Source organism: Calonectris borealis, chromosome 21 (genome assembly GCF_964195595.1).
Source record: "Calonectris borealis chromosome 21, bCalBor7.hap1.2, whole genome shotgun sequence".
Classification (NCBI taxonomy): Eukaryota; Metazoa; Chordata; class Aves; order Procellariiformes; family Procellariidae; genus Calonectris; species Calonectris borealis.
This window is the reverse complement of record NC_134332.1, coordinates 7592020-7615447: the sequence shown is the minus strand read 5'-3', so window position 1 is coordinate 7615447 and position 23428 is coordinate 7592020. Positions and strand designations below refer to the sequence as shown.

The window sequence follows — 23428 nt, the reverse complement described above, 5'->3', positions numbered from 1 at the left end:
ACAGGAAATCTGATGATAACTACATCATTGTCAGCTCAGTTCATTATTTCACTGTTTCTTCTGGCAGGAGTGTTCAGATAAGATTTTCGCTCACTATTGTTGGATATAGTGGGAGATTCTGATTCAGGGAACAATAGGAGAGAAATAGCACGGAAGATCAAGGCTCCCCCCCATCTGAAAATGTCTTGCCATTCCTACCTTGTCTAAAAGGAGGCAGGGCGCATTCCCTCCTTTTGGCAGAAGCCTCAAACATGAGTCAATAACCCCCCAGCTTCTCTTCTGTTTCAATAATGCATCATGTAGTAAACTCTGTGGCTAACTAAAGGCTGCAAACCTGAAAGAAATTAATGGGAATGTAAAAACAGCAAGAATATCTTACCAACTGCACTATTGAGCATCCCAATTATTTGAACAACAAAAAAATCAGTTTATTATATTTATCTGAAGGGCTGTCAAGAATGCAGCAATGAAGTATGAAGAAATGAAGAGGCCTCGCTGATGAATATCAGTCCAGCTTGCCACAGAATAAATACCAGCATTTATCTATCTCAGAGGAAGAAAAAGATCATTTCTTATGATGTCAGTTATTCCAAATGTTGAGTCCTGTCCAGACATTTCATGAGAGATTATCTGCACTTGGTATGAAACCCAATAGTCACCATTAGTTGTCTCTCCTGACAACAAAATTAATTTCTCTTAAATGAGAATGCATTTCTAATTGGGCACTTTCTTCCCTAACAAATTGTTTACAGTACCTCTGCAAGGATTCTTAACATCCCTTTTCTTTGATGTTGCTGATTAATTACAGCCCACTTGCTTCTTAGTAGCTGCAATTTGAGTAATATTGCCATAACATACTTTGCTGTGAAAGGTTCATCTTAATTACATGCTCCCCAGTCAAGTTTCTGCTTCAGAAGAGAACTGTACTGCTCTTGTCAAGCTGCATGTGATGCCAGGTTGGATTGTTACTTTTTTTTCCCCCTTTCTCTCCAAGTGAGTTCAGGGCTTATGTATGTTACGAGACTGACAGCACCCAAAATGAAATTCTCTCTTTAGCCACAGAACAGATCCAGAACTGGCAGTTCATTGCAGTTGTCTCTATTCCATCTCTTAGTCTATCTACAGGGCACAGTGCAGCAGTGTGTGCAGATAACTGGGCTAGCTGTACTATCACCGTGTTAGCACAGTGGTCTGCCAGAGCTAATTAGCAGTGCTGAGAGGCAGGGTTTATTAGTCTGGTCAGAATGCTGAACTAACAGAGCAGGCTGCTTCCAGGACTGCAGTTGCTGTTTGCATCTCTTTACATGACACTGCGTTGTGCAATGTGGATGTAACCCATATGCTTTAAATGTCATCTTTTTTTGGAGGGAGATCACTAGGTCCTTGAACTTCTGGTGGAAAGGATAAAAGATGTCAGTTCTGATGCTTGCTCAGATGTGGATAAGTGTCCATATTGGGCCACCCAAATAATTTTGCAGGAGTCCACTCAACAACTGTCAGTAAGATTTCTGGATGTTTTGAACATCAGCTGGATTCTTGCTTTTATGTTTTACTAGTGATATTAAGGCAGAAAAATTTTTATTGGTACCTTGGAGATATCCTGGTTTCACGTATTTTATATCCATAATGCCCACTTGCAATGTACCTATAATGAAGATGAAATTAGCATACTGCCTTGGTTTGGGCAAGCTGCCACTTAAGGAATATTGCTTAAAAGAAAGCAGTGAGCAACTTAGGCAAGGCAGTGCCCTACAAATGAGCACACCAAATTATGCAGTCTTTTCCTTCTAGATGTGGCAAAACAGGAGGAGGAGTAATAAGAGGAACAGGAACTCCTGCTCTCTTCTTTAGCCGTTATCTTTAGGTGTTGAAGCAGAGTTTGCCTTAACTCCCCACGGAGCCAACGGAGTTCTTAGTGCTCTGAATTGCCCGTTGTCTGTTCAGGAGAACTTGGCTCCTCATTTATGCAACGAAAAGCAGATCCCTGGAGCAAAAATGTGAATGCCCTCCTTTGAGTTTCTAAGCCAAAGCTATGCTGTGCTCTTTGTTCTTTAGGGGCAAGTTCCAAATGGTTCCTTACACATTTGTGGGTTTGTTTTCAGGCCACTGTTTTGTCGTTACAGTTTAAAAATAGTAAAACAACTGTCAAGCCCTTTTACTGTTCCAGGTAGGATGTAAAATCAGAAATCCTTGGACTTGGGCACCACAATGATGGGGATCTTGGAGATAGTTAAAATAAATGCGACATTAAAAGCTGAAAAGATATGTTTAAAAATAATAAATCTTACATCAGAGAGGAAGAAATGGAAAAGAATCATCCTATTCCAAGGGATAATATACAAAATAAGTTAGACATCTGCAGCGTGCATCCAGAGTTGGAACTTTGCAGTGAGAGGAAAAAAGAATAATGCCGTGCAGGAATGATCTTCCAGCCTACAAGAATTCCCTTAAAATAACACAGAGCCTTCCTGACCAATCTATTATAGTCCAAAGAAAGGTATTTTATGTCTAACATAACTAATATTATAGGTCCATAAACAGCTTAAGCTGCCAGTCTGGCTGAGATAGTCCTGTCCTTCCTGCCTCTGGCTGCTATTCTTTGATTCAGTGCTTTTTTACATAAAGGACTATTCTTATCTTGTTCATATTTGCCTTACTAAGTGTGCTCAGTCCATTGCTGATTCTTTGAAGTACACCACTATATATTTTCCTGTTTATGTAGACTGAACTACATTGCTTCGGACTATATTGCTTCCAGGTTTGCTTTTATTCCGTGCTTAGGTACAACAGCATTACTAAGCTCAAGAGAAGTAGAACCGCAGCCTTTTCATTTTCTCATTCTTCATGCTAAGTAACAGGGTTTCACTTATCAATACCTTGCACGTTGTCTGAGAACATTTAATTGATCGGATGCAATTTTCAGAATCCGTCGCATGATAGACAGAAAAGTGTCGCTGAGCGGAGGGCACAGCCTCGCTTCACTTGGCCACTGACACATCTGCCGGTCCTGTCATATTCATTTCCATTTTACATATTAAATAAAAAGCATCCCTGACTAAAGAATCTGATTCTGTGGATTGTGCCTACTGAATTTAATTAATACCTTTATGAAAGAGGTTGTTATTTCCTTTAGAAGTTGAGAAGACAAAAAGCCTAGCCCTGTACTGCAATTCACTCTGTGTGGAGTGACTATTGGCCTGCACAGCGCTTCATTTATTTTAGCTCTGTTTATTTTAGCTGCACTCTAAGGGTGAAAGGAGCTGGCGGTGGCATCGGAAACACAAGCAGCTCCTACAAAATCCGACTAGCGCTGCTTAGTGCTATGACAGCAGTCTCAAACTTTGCAGCTTTGCAAACATTCGGTAACGAAGGCCTGTTGATGTCAGCAGTAATCACGACGGAGACATGAACTGTAACGTGGGGCCCAACCTTAAAATCTGAGTTCAGTCTGTCCATGAGCATAAGGCTTATAGAAGTATTCTTGCCTGCTTAAAGCTAAGCACAGTTGCAGCAGGACGGGGGCCCTGGATTCCTATTTTAAATAGTTTTATTTCTGGCTCTATGCCTGGAAAAATCCATATAGAGCATCCAGAGGAGGGAATATGCCCTGTACTATGAGCAGAGAAAGACGCACACCACAGGAAAATAGAAGGAAAGAGGCCATTTGACTGGAAAAAATTATTCTGAGGAAGGAAAGAGGTATTTCAGAGATGCACGTGCCAGTGCTCATTTCTTTTGCCTCTGGCTCCCGCCCGGGGCCGGGCAGAGATCTCCTGCCACAGGCGGTGGGCGCAGGGCGCGCGGGGCTGACCCGCCTTTGCTGAAGGAATCCCTGAGGTTAGAAAAAGAGGCTCAAAGGCTTAAAAGTGACCTGTTGTGCCGCTCAACCGGCCCCCCGCCCGGGGCAGCCCCTGACGGAAGCGCCATTTCCCGCCGCTCGCTCCCGCCCCCCTCAGAGCCCGGACTACATTTCCCAGCCTGCCCCGGGCCGCCGCGGCCTCGCCGCGCTCCTCACGGCCCGCCGGGCGGAGGCCGGGCCCGGCCGGCCAAGATGGCGGAGGGGGTGCTGAGCCCTGGGGTGAACCTGGAGGCCTTCTCCCAGGCCATCGCCGCTATCCAGGCGCTGCGCTCCAGCGTGACGCGGGTCTTCGACTGCCTGAAGGATGGGATGCGGAACAAGGAGACCCTGGAGGGCCGCGAGAAGGGCTTCGTGGCCGCCTTCCAGGAGAGCCTGCACTCCGTCAGCCGCGACCTGGGGTGAGCAGCCGGCCCTGAGGGGGCTTCCCCCCTCCGCGTCGGTGTGCAGCCGGGCCGCCGGCCCCGGCCCGGCGGTGGCGGCGCGGTGGGGAGAGGGGTCCCGGGGTTCCCCGGGCCTGCCCCCTCGGAGGCGCCCGCCGGTGCCGTTTCCACGCCCGGAGAAAGTTTTAGGCGAATAAATGCGAAAACGCTCCGGTTTATTCCATCGTGCGCGTTACCCCTCCGTGGTGTTTCATTCCAGAGCCTCCGAAGGGATGAGTGCTGCTCATAACGTTTACCTGGGTTTTGTTTTAAAAAAGGAGCTGTCGGTGGGATTGCCTTGGCAAGCTGAATGCGTTTGGCTGTAGGGAGATTTTTCTCTGTTTTCTGAAGTATTTAAAAAAAAAAAAATCACTTTCTAGGCTCTGACTATTTAGTAGCTTCCAAGTGGTTCAAGAATGACCATTTTATTACCAAAACTTGGAAGGCTGGAAAGTTCGTACAGGGTAAGTACAGTTGTTTAGTGCCAGCAGGTGTGTTTCACGGAAATAGAGACAAACTGTGGATCCTGTGGACTCTTGGGTTCAGTTGTATCCTCTTGGCAGCCCTCAGGGCTGTCCAGGGAGGTGTCCAAGGGCAGGGCCAGCGCGTAACCACCCTTTCCCAGCACATCTTCTGGCCTCCTGGGATTTAGGGTTCAGGGTCTTTTGTGCAAGAATTTGTTTCTTGCTGATTAGTTCTGATTGTGGTAATATAATTTGTTACCTACTTCTTCCCTTCTATTGGGAAAGATGGTAGATAATCGTTCTTACGAATGATGTTGTACACAGCTTTATAGACTTCTGTTGTACCCCTTTGGTTTTTATTTTTTTCAAGTTGAGGAGGCTTCATGGTTCCCTGCATGGAAGCTGTGCGGTTCCTTTCATTACCCTTCTTGTCTTGCTCTGGAGCTTTTTAAAGAATTATCTAGTATAACCCCAAAATCTTGTTCCCAAACAATAATAGATAGCAATTGTCTCTGACCTATCTTGTCTCGTGTGCGGTACTTTACACTCCTCTACGTTGCAGTTTATCATCCAGTATTTCAGTGCTGTGAAGTTCTTGTGCGATTCTTTGCAGTCAGTCCCTGTCCTTACTACCTTACCTGAGAGTAGCTTCGTCATCAAACTTCACCAGTTCCTTTTTCACCATCTCTTCCACATCATTAGTGGATATGCTTATCAGTGCTTTGGTGATCATTTCTTTCCTGATTCCTTGCAAGATAACTTTTTAAAAATATTTTGGAGTATATTTAATTTGTCTTTTTTGAAACATAACTGCCCCAAAATATTGTAATTTATATAGCATTTAAGTGTTACATATTCTGTGACATGTTTGGGAAGCACAGATTTCGAGTAGCAAGGGAATACTCCAAGGTGGATTGAAGTTAATGATATCAGTGGACTTGGCTCACGTCATGAAAGTATTGACTGGGATCCCTGTTCAACAAATCATTAGTTGTTATGTCTGTTCACATTTATTTTATTGTATTCTTTTGTCAAGAAATATTAAGCACATTCGTGAGTGTTCACAGCACCACAGGCTTAGAAAGAATGTAGGCCATGGCAACTTGAAGGAATGATGATTGATAAAGGAGAATTTTGTGGTAGTAAAGTGGGGAAGTCTCTTAACTGTCAGTTCCCTGATGGTTGGCGTTTATTTTCGTAACCTTCATTAAATGCAAATTGAGATATTTGGGATTTTTCTTTACAGAGATTTTCAGAAATCACCCTTTGAAGGGTCTGAATTGGTGCTTTTAATCTAGTGGAAGTTCTGAAGTTCAGAGTAGGATGTAACATTCAGAAGTCAAAAGGAAAGGCATCTGATTAGTCATGTCACTTGAAAAACTGCATTTTATATCTGTGCAAAGTAGCCAGTCTTTCTTCTACAGCTGATTAATGCAAGTTTTAAAAATTGCTTAACTTTTGTTATTATTTAATGTAGTGTTTGACAAATGAGATATGAAGCAATAATAGATCATTTCACAGTGAGCTTTTTTCGTGGGAAAAGAGTGCTTATTATGCTTTAGTTGAGTATTTTATACACATCTACAAATGTACAAATTGCTTGTGGAAAACAGAAGATGCTTCCTTGCCCGGAGAACTTGGAATGTGTATACTTGCTGAGAATAGTCACGGACTTTGCAGGACCATCTCCAGCCTTAGGACTAATGCCAGTTTTTCTGTATATTTATATGAGGGCAATTTTAATTTCTAGACCTTTAATGAAATGATAAGGCAGCTGCCTGCTTGATGGGTAAAAAAATATTTCTAGTATTGCAGCCAATGCTTAAGTCAGAATTTTGAAGTTTCTGAGGGTGTGCATTGCTCAGGAGATGCCTTGAATTCTGGAAGTGCTTGTGGACAGGACCCACCATAATTTGACTCTTTCCAGGTTGTCTTACAAAGACTCTTGACTTGTACTTTCTCTCCTTAGAAGCACGGAGCTTAACGACTAACAGACCACTTTAAATTGTTTGGGTAATGACAGTGATTAAGTTGTGTTTTTTTTTTTTTTAATCAAATTGAGCAGGTATTTAAAACTCACATAAATATTAAATTAGAGTTCGCGCATGATTGCTGTCCCTGCAGGAGGATTGTACATCTCAGATATCTGTATCTGCAGATCTGACTTTAAAAAAATGCCATTCTGTTTTCTTTCAGTGAACTGGAGCGTCTGAGCAACCTAGTTGGTAAACCATCTGAGAATCATCCCCTGCACAATAGTGGACTGTTGAGCCTAGATCCTGTTCAGGACAAAACACCTCTTTACAGCCAACTTCTTCAAGCCTACAAATGGTCAAATAAGGTAACAGAATGTAATTTAGTTGTGTATTCCTACAGAATGTTTGATTTGTGATACGGTAGACATCTGAGTGTTTGAGACTGTCAAAATCGCTGAGTTTGTTATAAAGTTGAGGAGCATAATATGTACCTAAATGTGCTTTTAAGGTTAATTGTTCTTTAATTGAGAGGAGACTTTTCTGCGATACCGAGGTGTGCCCTTGTTTGTCGAAGGGGGTGTTAACTCCCAAGCAGAATAATCATAGAATCATAGAATGGTTTGGGTTGGAAGGGACCTTAAAGATCACCTAGTTCCAACCCCCCTGCCATGGGCAGGGACACCTTCCACTAGAGCAGGTTGCTCAAAGCCCCATCCAACCTGGCCTTGAACGCTTCCAGGGATGGGGCACCCACAACTTCTCTGGACAACGTCACCACCCTCATAGTGAAGAATTCCTTCCTTATATCTAATCTAAATCTACCCTCTTTCAGTTTAAAGCCATTACCCCTTGTCCTATTACTACATGCCCTTGTAAAAAGTCCCTCTCCAGCTTTCTTGTAGGCCCCCTTCAAGTACTGGAAGGCTGCTATAAGGTCTCCCTGGAGCCTTCTCTTCTTCAGGCTGAACAACCTCAACTCTTTCAGCCTGTCTTCGTAGGAGAGGTGCTCCAGCCCTCTGATCATCTTCGTGGCCCTCCTCTGGACTTACTCCAACAGGTCCATGTCCTTTTTATGTTGGGTGTCCCAGAGCTGAACACAGTACTCCAGGTGGGGTCTCACGAAAGCGGAGTAGAGGGGGAGAATCACCTCCCTCGATCTGCTGGTCACTCTTCTTTTGGTGCAGCCCACGATATGGTTGGCTCTCTGGGCTGCAAACGCACATTGTCAGGTCATGTTGAGCTTCTCATCAACCAACACCCCCAAGTCCTTCTCCTCAGGGCTGCTCTCAATCCATTCTCCACCCAGCCTGTAGTTGTGCTTGGGATTGCCCTGACTCATGTGCAGGACCTTGCACTTGACCTTGTTGAACTTCATGAGGTTCACACGGGCCCACCTCTCAAGCCTGTCAGGGTCCCTCTGGACGGCATCCCTTCCCTCCAGCGTGTCGACCGCACCGCACAGCTTCGTGTCCTCGGCAAACTTGCTGAGAGTGCACTCGATCCCCCTGTCCGTGTCACCGGCAAAGATGGTAAACAGCGCCGGTCCCAATACCCACCCCTGAGGAACGCCACTTGTCGCGCCCCGCTCTCCACTTGGACATCGAGCCATTGACCACAACTCTTTGAGTCCAACCATCCCATGTTAGCTGTTTAACATCTTACGTAGATATAAAATAAAAGTATATTGTGTCCTTGCATCTGGCAGTAAACACAGTAGCAGAGGGCAGTGGGATATTAGAACAGAGAATCAAGAGCTTATGTCACCTCCAAACCTATTTCTAGGAAAGAAACGTATAGGGAGGTTGTCATCATCAGAAACCTTGATGCCTTTCCATACCATTTGCTGCTGCTAAAAAACATTTGCACCTGGTCTCAGAAGTAACTTTGTATTCAACAGCTTTGGCATACCTAGTGTTTTCAGATTGTATATATTGCACTGAATTTTAAGTGAGGTTTAAAACAAAAAAAAAAAGGGGGCAAATAATGTTAATGCAGTTTTTTACATTTTTAAAAAATTGTTTTTGTTGAAAGAATCTTCTTTCTCATGAGCATAATTCAGTTCCATAAACCTGTATGCTGACTATATCTAGAGACAGAAATTGGATGGGTATCTTTCCTTCTTTGCTCTGAACGTAGTCTACTTGTGGGTCAAAAATATTCCTTTCCTCACATCTGATTTTATTAAATAAGTAAACATTGCATCAAAGTAAACATTGCGTTATTGCGATTATTACTGGTCTCTGTTCGAGCACCATATGTTTCAGATTGCCTGTTCCCATCCTGAGTTTTTTGAGCATACTTATTACTTTTTAGAGAAATATTTAAATGAATACGTATTTAAAAGCTTTCTTAAAATTATCTTTGAAATACTAGTGAGCTGTTACAAAATCTAAAAGATGGATTCAGTTCTGTTACGGTAATTGTTACTAGTGAGAGATTCCAGAGTTGTAGCTTTTAACGACCTTATACAAGACAGCAGGAGTAAGCAAGAATAATAAATCTGAAAATATTTAGGGCATTAAAAGCAACAATTCCACTTTAAATTATTTATTGTGATACATGAGTAAGGAAGACTTTCAGACTACACAAGTACTTCACAGGCAAATTCTTGTTATACATTGAGCCAACCAATCTAATATTACTCAGATTTAAAATAGAATATTACAATAATGTTTGTATGAATACCACAATAATGTTTGTACAGTCACTTTTCAGAATACAAATATGTGTTAACATCTTCTAAAATCAGTAGAATTCAGCATTGACAGAAATTTGGTATGGTTGGAAAATGGGGAACAGGAAGGATTTTTAAGTAGAGATTTATTGATTGAGAAAACGCTTCATGTTTGCTTGTGTTTCTTGCTCTTAGCAGCAGATTATTGGCACTGAAGAAAAAATAATTCATTTGCTACTTTCAAAAAAAATAAAACCATCTAACATTTATACATGAAAACTTCTAAACTTGTAATGCAGTTAAGTCTTCAGTGATTTAATTACTTCTTTAGGTCATTATCAAAGTAAACTCAGCTGGAAATGAAATAGCTTTGGCAGAGTGGTTCTAATGGAGTTTTTTATTAACTTAGAGTGTTACGGAGCTTTGAAGAGCAGTTTTTTGTAATCCTGGATTCTGATTTCAGAAGGCAGAAAGTTTTACCGTCCTGTGCACTCATATACACAGTGAAACGTTCCAGGAGAAAACCAGTGGTTTTTTTCTTTTATCATACCATATATTATTTATGGTTTATGTCTTTGACTTCTGTTTTACAGCTAAAATAAAAGATACTGTTTAAGTTGTAGAAAGTAGCTATTTAAAAACCTAATGGTTCTTCTGAACTTTACTAGCATCCTTTCTAGGGTTTGCAATAACCAGCAGGCATGGATAGGTCGCCCCTGTTTCTAACAGCAGATGAGTTGCCTGTGTGAGGGTATTAGCTGCTGGATTTACCATTAGCAGCAAAGACCTTATTGATGCTCGTGTATATTGCTGCTTAATTCTTCATTGCTAAATGCGCTTCTTGAATAAGTGTTATTTCATTACAACTTTTGGCCGCCTTCTATTCTTGTTATGTGTGTCTGGTGTTTTCTGTTGCTTCGAAGCGAGGATTTAGATGTGGTGATGTGTCAATACACTTTATGTCTGTCCGCATTTAATTTTTAATTTGTGACCCCTTTGTGGCTTGCTTGCTTGTATTTTTGATGAGCTGAGATAAGGGCATTTTCCTATCTCTTTGATTGTTCATGCGTTACTGATGGCATGAATAGCCACATGGCTGCCAGGGGAGGATAGGTGGAGTAGAGTTTTGGGGCTATGGTGCCATTCAAAAACAGCATTCAGGAAATATAGGAAAAATGAGTACACAGACTGTGTTGCATGTTTCAATGCATTCTGTTTATTTTTAAAACATGGGGAGGCTGGTAGTAGTAGCTTGTAGGACAAGAATGAGTAAGGTAGGTAGTAATAACTGGGCTATCACATGAGACGTAAATTATTGTTCAATATATCAAAGCACTATACATAGTACTATATATTTAAAAAAAAAAAAAGCTTTGCTGCATTATTTTTAATCTAAAACTGAAAGAACAATTAGAGGCCTGAAATGGTAATTCTTAAAAAAACCCAAACCAAAAAAACCCCAGCATTTCAAACGTTATCCTATGTAATAGTCTGTTTGTTTAAAAGCTGAGATTTTTAGTTGGTCCATTTATATCAGTGTTTCTGCTTTAGAAACTATAGCCTCAGCCAGTTTTTGGAGAATATAATGACAGTAACCTTCCAAATACCATAAACCACATGAAGTTCTTTAAAGCATACTACTACCAAATCGGTTCTTTTTTTTTAGTGTATGATACTTAAGCAGTTTTGTAAATCTGGAGGTGGATCACATCTATCTGTGTGACTCTTACTTTTTCTGCCAAAATTGGTTGCACAAGGAATAGCTTGTTTAGTTTTGTTTTTTTAAATTTCAGGTGAGGCTGTATTAATCATCATTCCTTGTGGTTCATGAGATACTGGATGTTAGAACAGTTATTTGTTTATACTTGCAGCTTTGTTTTGATGCTGGGTCAAGCAAATGCCCAATTTTGATCTGGTCTTGGATGCATGGACAAGCTTTTTGGATTAAGTAGCAGTGCTGGGTGAGAAGTGTAGTGAAGATCATACTCACAGGCATAAATAGAAAATTTTGTTTAAATTATGAATATTAACATAGGAGATTAGACTTACCTTTTCAACTTGTTTTATTTACCACATTTAATATGTGTACTTGCGACTGGTTATGTATTGTGAGGAGACTCAGTTTTAGGTGCAAATTTACTGACTTAACTCTTTGGCTTAGTGCAGTAGAGGTTAATTGTATTTAATTGTGATTTCAGAGATATTTGCCCCAAACCTTATTTTACTGCTTCTGTGAGTCTCAACGCTAGTTCCTTTGTTTCTAAGTATCTTGAGTTTCTGCTCCAGGGGTATAGAAAAGTACAATGGGAAAAGGTAAAACTTTCCTTACAGAAGTGTGTTATCTTGGCAGCGCTTGTTATTTATTAGCACCTGCTATCCTGATATTTACTTACTGTAGTTTACCCAATAGTTTTGCAGATGGTAAAGTTGTCCATATAATGGAAGCAGCTGTTTGGGAACACGACAGCTTGTCAAATGCATTAATTACATACACATGCAGCTGTAAAGGAACTTTACTTTTCTAGGTGTTTAATAGAGCTCACAAGCTATAGCTGAAAAACACAGGAAGTTTAAGTTGATCTTATTGCAAGCAAGAGCTAAATGGTTTTTCTTCTGTGCTTTAGCTTCTTTTATGTATCAGTAGAAATCGTACAAGTAAATTACTTTGACTGTAGGGTGCGTGGAGGCATATAGTAGCCATGGAACAGTATTTAGGTCTACTTGATAAATTTTTTTCCCCTTCCTCTTCAATTTTATTTAAGAAAAGAGGTTTTCTTCATTACAATTGATGTGCTGTTTCCCAGAAGGATCTATATGTGCCCTCTAATGTAATACTGAAGATACAATATTAGATAAGACAAAAAAGAGCTATCATTCTTTATGGATAATGTAGATAAAGTATTATTGGTAAGTTAGGAAGTTTGTAGAAATCAGTAGTGGGTTTTTTTGGTTGGTTTTTTTTTTTTTTTTAATGTGGACTGTCTCTGTCTAGTAATTGTAGTTGATTTCTGGTTTTAGTAACTATGTACATCTCAGCTGTTGAATTTTTTGTAATATGGTGGTTGTGTCTGAGCAGCTGAAATCCAAGGTGACAGTAGCAGTCAGAAAGGTTTCTGGTTTGCACGTGCGTGGCCTGATACTACTTGGAACAGTCAGGACTGGACCTGCAGGGTGCTACTGTCTTACCTCTCGTTACCAGGTGCTTGCTGCTTGAATTATATTGGAATTCACAGGAAACCACACAGGGGAGAATGCATTTGCTATAAGTTTAGACAAAAGGAATTGTTAAAAGTCGCTCACTAAATTAGACCGAAATACTGATAAAGTTTTGATTTTTAAAAAAAGATGTGACCTCACGTTTGTGACAGAGCACTGGAAGAACTCACTTCTGTTCTCTTCAGGACATGTCCATAGCAAGTACCCTTACGCTGGCCTTCCTTGTTCCTGGGTGCTTCTCGTTTTCCACAGTAGATGAGATGTGATCTCATGAATAAGCATCATTTACTAAGCAACTGCATGTGTCTTGATACTTGTTCTCAATACTGGGTGACAAAGGGGTTTTGTGGGGGGAAAAATACTTTATGATGATGTGATTAAACCAATATTATATACTTATCCATGTATGAAATGTTTAATAAAGCTTGTGATGGCGTGGTTGCCTGATCCAGCTATAGTAATGCTGGCAGTCAGGATAGATGCAGATTTTTGGAATCCGGGAGTTTGAACTCATTCTTTGGGTGGTATGAACTTTTGTTTTCCATCTGCTGCTTTGGTGAGGTTATTTATCGCCTGTAGTATGTATTTGTTCATCCTCTTTGCCCTTGGCAAAGCATTTGTGTACCCTAGCCCTGTGCATGCCCGAGGCAGTGCCTGTTAAGGTGTTTCCATTGACGACAGTGGAACAGAAAATATACAGCGTATTGTATGTCCACTGAGCAAGGCAAATGCATTTATAGGGCACATTTCCCCTCTCTTAATGGGGTGCTGTCAAATAGTTCATGCCCAACATTTGAGCTTTAATCACTGGTAGAGATTTTTTGTTTATTTGCTTTTGTTTGTTTATTTGAAGAGTATATGTGAAATGGACCAACCACCAAACCACACTATAGAATTACTCTCTCTGCCAGACTTGAGAAACATTGACTTTGTTGGATAGCAGCAAACTATCTTCCCTGAGTTGCTGAGTGATAGCAGTATTAGAGTTTACTGGCTCAAGTGAAAATACTGTCTTCTATCAGTCATCTTTCTTCCCCCTCCCCCCCCCCCCTTTGCAGTAAAGAGTTTGTTTTCAGACTTTCAAATAATATTATTAACAGCAGTAGAAGTGGGGGAAATTTGGAACAATTGTAGTCTTGAGCAGGTGATGTTACTTTAATTTTTTTCCTTGACTTTAACTTCACTGAATGCAGTGTTGTATGCTTTACTGTTTTCAGAGTTGCATTTGTCCGTTTACTATATTCCAATTCCAGTTCCTTAGTTTGAACCTGTGTGGGTAGGTGTATGTGAGTGGTGGTGGTATTATTTTATCATCATGAGACGATACTTAAAAAACGTGATAACTGTGTGTTTGGGAAGGCTGTTACCTACCCCTTCAAGCAGAAAGCAAAAAATCAACTTTTCTGATTGGGTGACTCTCTGAGTGAGTAGTATTTAGATCAAATTATTTAATTTACTCATCTGTGAAAAGAAGATTGTGGCAACTTGCATAAACTTTACAATATCAGTGTATTGTAAATATTCCAAGTGAACAAAGCTGGACAGGAGTTGTCATAAATTTATTTAAAAGTAATATGCTGGCAAATACAAAATGAAAAAGAATTACTGTTGATCTGCATGTTGAAATACACTAAAAATATTTGGATTTAAATTTGTTACTTCATAGCTTCCTCTTGTTTTTACATAAATTGAAAATCGAACTGTTGAGATAATTACCATTAATGAGTTAAAATGATTTTCTGTCACATGATAGAAGAGAAAAAGAATATATAGTTTTTGTTTATTAAATTATTTTGATGTGTTCTCTGATAAATTATTTGTATAAATTGTGTTTGTTGTAGGTCTCAAAAACAGAAATCAATAGAGCCTGTAGAGAAAGTCGAGACTTGTTACGACTGCCCTTGGTAGTTTAGTATTGATTAGACACAAATATTGAGTTTAATGACAATAAATGACATTAAATGTTAACCATAATAGTAGAGGAACACTGTTGAAGTAATTTTTTTTTTTGTTCAACTTGACTGTAAAACGAAGTATTCATTCCAAGGAACATTAATTTTAAATTTTGGATGCGCTCAAACATTTTAATTCAATGTAGTTTTACAGTAGCATGGACAATGTAACTGAATTACTATGTTGGCAGTTCTTTGGAATTTCAGGCAGATGGCCAAGATTTTGTCCTTTCAGGACTTTTTTTCTACAAAAGTGCGGTGTTGTAATATTGTGACTTACTGTTGCATGGAGATCCAGCTTATTCTGCTGAGATTTCATCCACCCAAATTGGGAAATATTTTCTTTTCAAGTATACTGTAATATTAGTGAAAGATGTGTAGCACTGAGGAAAACTGTATCATCTGCTTGCCTAATGCTTCTGGAGGTTGCTTTTGAAGATCCCCTGTGCTTGCTGGGGTAAAAGTGGGAAGGTTAGTGGTGCAGCTTCAAATACTGGTGTTCTCAGTGAGCAGGAGCTCTAAAGAAGTTATTTAAAGAAAAGATTTGAAGTGACCAAAATCCCTTGGTTTGCTCACAGAAGGGAAGAAATGAAAAAATAAAATAAGATTTTAATTGAAGCAAAGTGACAAGTCCCTACAAGGATATCTCTGTTGCACTCTGAAGAGCACATTTTAATCTGCTTTGTAAGAGCAGGATCAGTGCTTCATAGAGGGAGCTGGAGTGGAAAGGCTCTTGCAGATTATCGGCTGTGGACTCCTTTCCTCTGCAGATAAGCCATGGGCGTTTATATTCCTGTCACGGGAGAAATGAGTGGTGCACGAACTGGTGTTTTCTTGTACACGGGGCACAAAATAGGAGCTGGGCCACTTGGATTCTATTCTTGCATTTCTTATTAATTTTTGTTGTAACCTTGAACAGGATGCATGATTTTTCTATGCCTCACTTTTCTTATGGATAAAATAGGATAATAATACTTACCCTACTTCTTGGGAGAGTTTCTAGTCTAAATGTGTCTCAAGTGCATTGGTTCTTTGGACAGAAATGCTTTGTAGATGCCAAGTATTATACAGCTAGTGACTAATGTTGTTTGCCTGGCAGTCTGGAAATTGCCCTTTATGGGCTTTTAATTTTGTGCGATTTTAGGCAAATGTTTTAGTGAAATGCCCTTGCTGTTCGGAATTACATTAATGTTCGGTTTTGTGTGTGTTTTGTTTTTTTTTTTAAATATGACTAGGAAACAGGTGGTTACCTCTTTGTGTCCAACTGCCATGGTTATTAATTATTGCTCAGTTATCTGCCTGGAGAATACCAAGTTTTATTACTGCAGAGTAGATTTTTAGTGAGCAACTATTCAGGGGTGGCAAATTCAGGTAGTGTGCTAATTATCCTTGATATTACAGTGCTGCGGGACAAAGCACTGGAAAATCTATGAGGAGGAAAAAAGAGCTTGTACCAAAATGTAAGGGAGGGCAGGAATTGCAATAGTCTATGTATACTTTACTGGGAAAGGGAAAAGGTGGGACAAGAAATTTTTCTGAGGGTCTCCGAGCTATGCAATGATAGTTTAATTAAAAAAAAAAAGTGAGAGGGAAAAATAGTAAAAATAGTGAAAACCATAATGAAAACAGGGAAGCTTGTAATAATAGCAACAGTAGAAGTAAAGGCAGAATCACCAACTACTGTATGTTGGGTGGGTTTTATTCTCCCTAGAGATCCTGCCTAAAGCAGCTTCTGGGGGCGTTGGAGATGGGTAACACCAGTGTCGTGGTTTAACCCCAGCCAGCAACTAAGCCCCACGCAGCCCCTCACTCACTCCCCCCTGGTGGGATGGGAGAGAGAATCAGAAGAGTAAAAGTGAGAAAACTCATGGGTTGAAATAAAGACAGTTTAATAGGTAAAGCGAAAGCTGCACGTGCAAGCAAAGCAAAACAAGGAATTCATTCCCTCCTTCCCATCGGCAGGCAGGTGTTCAGCCATCTCCAGGAAAGCAGGGCTCCATCACACGTAACGGTTACTTGGGAAGACAAACGCCATCACTCCAAACGTCCCCCCCTTTCTTCTTCTTCCCCCAGCTTTATATGCTGAGCATGATGTCATATGGTATGGAATATCCCTTGGGTGAGTTGGGGTCAGCTGTCCCGGCTGTGCACCCCCAGCCTGCTCGCTGGTGGGGTGGGGTGAGAAGCAGAAAAGGCCTTGACTCTGTGTAAGCGCTGCTCAGCAGTAATGAAAACATCCCTGTGTTATCAACCCTGTTTCCAGCACAAACCCAAAACATAGTCCTGTATGGGCTACTCTGAAGAAAATTAACTCTACCCCAGCCAAACCCAGCACAATCAGTTATGTCCATCTTCTTTTTGGAGGGTGCATCTTACCTCCTCTGCTGCGAGTCCCTGGAATCTGCAGCTCTTGGACTCTTGTGTTTCTTTGTCTTTGATTCCCATGCTGGTTTTGAACAAAAGTCCAACCTAGGGCTATCCTAACTATTTTATTGTTACCATATGTAACTATGAAAGTGTTTTTGACACCTAATAATTGGAACAAAAGGAAATGAAAATCACCAGTTTCTTTTTTCTTTGCACTACCGGAAGGATGCTATGGCATGTGAGAATTTGCCACATTTGCCACCTTTTGCCGGTATAATTCCCTTGAAGGTTAGTTGAATTTCATTGACATTTTAGTAGACAGTTTAGTTTCTTACTTCAGGAAGAGAAGAGTGATGATGAACCCCTTTGTTGCTTAAAAAAAATGAGAAATAATTAGCCTTTGATTTGGGCTTGTTTGTTACGTAGTTGGATGTTTTGTATCTGTGATCTTCCCAGAGTTATAATAGTAATAATTCACACTAGGATGCTATTGTGAAATAAGGTTATATGTGTCCAAACAGAATTTGCTTTTCTTACTGAATTTTGCGAGAATATTTTGTTTCAAATCTGAAGCAGCCTGAGAGCATGATACGGTGTTTTTCTGTTGTTGTGCCTGGTGTTTGTTGTTATTCATCAGTATTTTTCAAGGCTCTGATCAAAATAATGCTGTAAGCTGTACCAGTCTCACTTTTCCTAATTATGGGAAGTGATATATCAATACACACTATTATAAATCACAGCCCCCTTGTCAGCTGGTGGGAATTATTTAATGCTTTGCAACACCTTTATTTGCTAATGAGTGGGTTTTTTTTCCCTGTTTCTTTGAGAAGTATTAATGTTCTAGCTGTTAGCCTATTTCAGGATGGAAATGATTGATGTTGCTCTATTTTAACCAAAACACTTCTGCCCACTCCCAGTTCTTCCTCCCCTAACTCCTTTTTTTTCCTCTGCAAGAACTCTTCATACAGTTCATGTTGGATGGCTGGATTATGTAATTTGTAAGTCAGTGATCGCTTTCCCTTTCTAAGCTGTATAATGTGGTCATCAAACCAAATTGGTTAAAACTGTATTTGTAATAATAACAGACTTTGAATCAAACTAAGCCATGTGCAGGCACAGAAATGCAGTGTGTAGCTGAACAAGTTATGGTACAACCATTAGGTCGGAAGAAAAGTCTTTGCTTTTAGAAGTTGAGAAATACAACAAAGTATAACTGGAAATCCATGTTGTCTAGGGATTAATTGAAGAATATGTAGGACTGCAGAACAAGAAGATCATTGTAAGAAACCCTCAGACCCAGCACTCCTTTGAATTTCATATTTGCCTGCAATCTCAGCTCTCGGTGGCTCAGACTGGCTTGCTGCCAGTGATGAAAGCCTGACTTATCTTCCAGTGGGTGGTGGCCACCATGAAAGCACAGAGGATGTTTTCAGAGACTCAAAGTTGCGTCTCGCTTTCTTTGAGGCAAATTAAAGATGTTTGTAAAGCGTTTGGGGACCTTCATATGAAGGACATTCAAGGAATATGAACACTAATATAAAATAACTGATACAGGTGATAAGCATCCTATTGGTATTCTTTATATGGAAAAGATTTTTTTATAGCTTCTAGAGGAAATCAAATAAAATGGAAAATTTAATGATGTCACCCTGTTGCTCTCTACTATTGTTGTTGTCAGGTCTTTTTGTGTGACTGTTATTTGATTTTTTTAATGCAGAAGTGCGCTCCTCTCTCTAATCTTTTTTGGAGTTCTCTTTTGGAGTTACTAAAGTTGGCCCCCTCAGACAGTTCACAGGGTAATTTAATTGTTTGAATTACATATAAGCAATACTCAATTCTTCCTCATTCTATCTTAATCAGATACTGTTGCTAACTGGGCTACAAAACATGGAAATCGCCTAAAAGTTAATAAAATGCAAAATAGTCTGTGTAAGGAGCTATATGTAATCAAAGTGCAGTTCAGACCACTGGTTTGCTACTGCTTCATGGAAACGTACATTTGGCAAAAATGTGGGAACAGTTTTATATTCCGCAGTAGTTAATACAGAGCCTCTGATGTTGAAGGCATGTAACCCAGAAGGTCTATAGTGATTCTTGAAATCTCTTGCCTCTTGGGATCAATGCATACTGATTTTTATTTTCCTGTGAGGAAAGAATAATCCTGCCCTACAGGAGTGGTGTTGTATTGTGGCTCTGATGCTGTGATAATTGAAGAATGTGAATAAGGAATTACAGACCATGACATCAGTACCGTTACTGTTCACATCTGTGCCTGGTTTTTGGTTTTAACATAGGTATAGGTGTATTGTAAAAGATGTGCAGTTGATCTCAGATGACCTTTCAGAGTGAATTTGCTCTTTCCAAAATATTCCTGTTAATAAAATAAAATTTTTCTTGATAATTTGAAGCAAGTTGTCTGTTCTCCCCAAAGTTGTAAGATTTCACTAATAACATTAAGGAAGTCCACACTTTGCAGTAGATGTGGTCATTTTACATTCTTCTGAAAATGTTTTTGCAGGTGAACTTTGTTTCAGATTTGGCTGGATATCTGACCCAGCTTTTAGGAATACTTGAATTTGGTGTTCTGCTTTCTGCAGGAGCTCTGATGAATGACCCTTCTATAGAAAACCAAGACTTTGCTTCTGTTGTAAACTGCTGCCTCTTGAGAAATGGGTGTGGGTTTTTTTCCTTCCCCCAGCCCCCTATAATTATGTTCTTCTGTCTTGGGTCAGCTGGGAGTAGAAATGTGGAAAAACAATATTCTAAACGTGGTGCTAAGAATGTATATGTAACTTTATGGCTGACTGTCAGGCTTGTTCGGTAGTTGCAGAAACGTATCTTGGCTCTCCTAGAACTTTGAATAGTGTCCCAGTCGGGCAGGTTTGGAGGTTGATGGGAGAATAGAGATGAGAATATGAACATTGCACTCAGAGCTACTTCACTCCTCACTCCATTTGTTGTTGGTACATCTCCTTGGTGTGAGCTAGCATTTAAATCAATTAGAGTTGTAAAATCCTGAAGTTCTGGAGATCAAGATGACTTATCAGTACATGTTATCACTTTCTCTGCCGATACAAGATTAGCCCAAGCATGTATAGCAGTTCATTTTATAATTTTAAATCCTGAATGTAAGGCTTCCACTTGCACAAGAAACAAAAAACATGAATAAAATCTTTTAGCCACTGACATTTGTTCAGTATACCTAGAAAAAGATGTCCTCTGAGTTAATAAAAGAAGATTTAATGAAAGCTGATTGATGCTACCAAGTGCTAGTCTTTCACATTTTTGATCTTTTTGCAGAAAGATCAAAAGTTTATGTATCCTGAGCAGCAGTTACCTTGTTGTGCTCTTTTGTAAGGTTGTTGGCTTAGTGTGAAGCATTGAATCATGCTCTGGTGCTCCACTGAGTTTGCTGAGAACTCGAGTACTTAAGTTTAATGCCTAAAACTAGACCGTGTGAGTAATCTGAAAACTGATACGGCGCATGACTGCAGTTGCACGCTTGCCTGGTGTCTTAGTGAGTTAAAAATGCATTTCTTGGAGCGTGCATTTTTTACATGCTCATGAATTGGCTTGTTCCCAGATACCTCTTCTGCAAAAGCACATGTACTGACAAGCTGACAGTAACAACTAATGTACTTATTGGGTAGAATTAATATATAACATTATTATTAAAAGTAACAAACATGTTGAAATGCCAGGGATATTTTCAAGATTACTTTAGATTTGATTGGAAAGCAGAGTATCATGGCTACATCTTACAGCATGTAATAAAATCACAGGGGTCTTTGATGTTCAGAGATGCGCTTTGGAACAAATAGTTCTATTCAAAACCAGCACCAGTCTTGATTAATTTGGTTGTTGTATTTGGATTCTCTAAGCTGTAACTGGCAGCGACATAGCATAAAGGGTGCTCTGTATACTGCATGGGCCATTAGACACAAAGGAATTACATCTAGATGTGACATTTTACAGTCTATTCTAAAATAGATGTATTTACTTCTCATTATATGAAACTGCAATTCCTGTGGAAATCGATATTGAAAATACCCACTAAAAGCCTCCTAGGATCTGCAAGCATGCACAAAAAGGAGCTGTATGCATGTACTGTTACTCGCAAGTGGTGGGTTAAAGTGAATTATTTTCATCTTTTCATGTCAAGAGCAATTGAGTGTATTTTCCTTATTGCAACATCCTGTAACTGGTACAGAAGATGCAGAGAATGTGGACTAGAGCAGAAAGAGTCTTCAGGTGTCTTTAAACTGTTTTAAGCTGCCCATGGTTTGAAAATATTCAAGAATCTGTGATATGAGCTGTTTGACATTTTTCCTATTCCAAATGCTCAAAGGAATAAATCTACATAAAGAGTGTTAAAAAAATGAGAGAGTCTTTGCGACAATGTCTGGAATCTCAGAATGTTACTTTATTTCTCTTTTGGCTGACCACCACGATAAAACAGCTGAATCAAATACGTTCTTTTATGTATAAAATATATTTTTTGGGTCTTGACGGCTTGTTTCCAGTTTTAGTCTAATTCAGTTTGAAACAGCTGTTGCTAATCTCTGCAAAACAGTTTTTTGATGGAAATCATGACATTCTCAACTACTGCAGTGTTACTGGGCTCTATCTCATTTCAGAAGTTGGCTTTTCTCTATGTTAAAAGAATTCTTCATTCAGAGAAAATGTCACTTTTGTATCAGATAAGCTGCAGTTAAAAGAATAATAGCTGCCTCCTCCCCCCAAGGTTATCTCTCAATGAGTTGGATATATGTTTCTCTTCCTACATGACTTTTAAGAAAAAACATTACTGTGTGTTTTACCATTAGTTAGATTTTTATTCTAATGTTCCCTGCCCTACCCATATGCTTTCAGTTGGGTTCTATTTAGAGTTTTCTCTGCAGTTGTCTCTGCACTCAGATTTAACGAGTTCTCTGGCTTGCCTTATGGTTCAGTTTTACTCTGGAGTCAAATCTTGTATTTTCAGAATTTTCAATGTAGCATTTTCAGTTTGCTCAGTGCTATCTTTTTTTTTTCTTTTTTTTTTTTCCCCTCCTCTTGGTTGGCTGCACTGCTTGGTGCCTCTTCCAAAGCTGTTTGTAGAAATTTCATAGATCACAGAGGCGATCAAGTCTGTAAGCTCTCTTGTGCCTGATAAAGCTAACCTTTTATTTCCAATTTCCTGGTTCCTTTTGGATAACCTAGCATATAATACGGAGTGAAGTTAATGACTTTCTGCATAAAAGAACTTTGCTATCTACTTGACTGTGTGAACACAAGTGTACGATGATACCGTGTGTGGACATTTCAAAACATTTCTGATGGGGAGGCTGAAGGTTTCAGGAGTGGCCGTGTTGCCAAGTTTATAGTGGGACTGGAGAGACTCTGGAGTTGTGCATCCTCTTCTTTCCTCTGTCCTTAGCTTGCTGGATGAGGTTTCACAAGTCACTTTGTTATGCATGTCTCTGTTTTCCCGTCTATAAAATGGAGATTGTGCTAGAGAGCGAGTACTCTGAGAAATCTGAGACACACACTGCAAACGAGTAGGATCACTAGTGGTTGCTGATCGCGCTTCTGAGCCCACTGTGGATGAATACCATCCTGAAGCCTCTTTTGGCTTATTTTCTTAAAGCACAATTTATCAGCTGACATAAAACTAACATCTAACACGACACAAAAGCTTTACTACTTAAAGAGCTGTTAAATATGTTTTCAGTTCCAAATTCAGCATTTTGCCTGGCAAATATTTTGGAGTGTTTATTGTTTTCCTTGCAGATTTTTTTTCCCACAGTCTAAAGAACCTGACTTGGGGCTGCGATAGGATTAAGTGAGATTACTGGCATCTTCTTTCCATTCCTCTTGTGTACCTTGTATGAATACATCCTAATAACTATTGATACTGCATTCATCCTGCAAGAAGCAAAGACCTTTAGTGTCTGCTGATGCTGCAGTTTTGAGATTGTGTTTTTCTTGCAAGTAAAATCAATTGAGACAAATCTTGGTAACTTTTACAGCAAAATAAAATGACTATGCCAGGCAGCCATTGGAAGTTTTTTAAGTATGGGTGTGCTCTTAGATCACATATACAGGGTTGTTCCAGCAGAATTGATTGGTTGATCTACTAGATTTAAAGGTCAACTGTAATCACATTTCAGGAAGATTGAAGAAGATACAAAATTGCTGCTATGCTTTTCTGGGTCGTGTACCTGCTTCTGGTGCTCTTTTCTTTTCCCCTGTACATCTTAATTTACTCAGCTAAAGCATCAATACGTAAAGGGCACAAGTCAATGTGCTTGGTTTCTCCTGTCGATGAGGGAGCTAGTTAGTTGTATTTCCTCCAAGCCAATACCTTCCCTCTGGAAGACCTGAAGCAGAGAGGAGGCGTCTACTACACTCTACAGAAATGGAAGAAACAAATCTTTTTTTCAGGGGAAGGCGGTGAGGAAAGCTGCAGTCTAGCTGTCTTGTTAAATGATCCGTTCAGTTGCTAGAGTTGACGCATCC

At 39.8% G+C, this 23428-nt stretch overlaps 1 protein-coding gene across 7 annotated transcripts in view; it reads left to right on the top strand.

The window, feature by feature from the left end:
* Nucleotides 1–4013: 4013 nt before the first annotated feature.
* Nucleotides 4014–23428, top strand: part of MED27 (mediator complex subunit 27) — a 96467-nt gene continuing 77052 nt past the window's right edge. For all 7 annotated transcript variants that reach the window (XM_075170594.1, XM_075170593.1, XM_075170591.1 and 4 more), the window contains exons 1-2: nt 4014–4257; nt 6939–7083. In XM_075170594.1, coding sequence (XP_075026695.1) covers nt 4052–4257; nt 6939–7083 — 351 coding nt within the window. In that variant the 5' untranslated portion in view covers nt 4014–4051. The remainder of the gene's footprint in view (nt 4258–6938; nt 7084–23428) is intronic.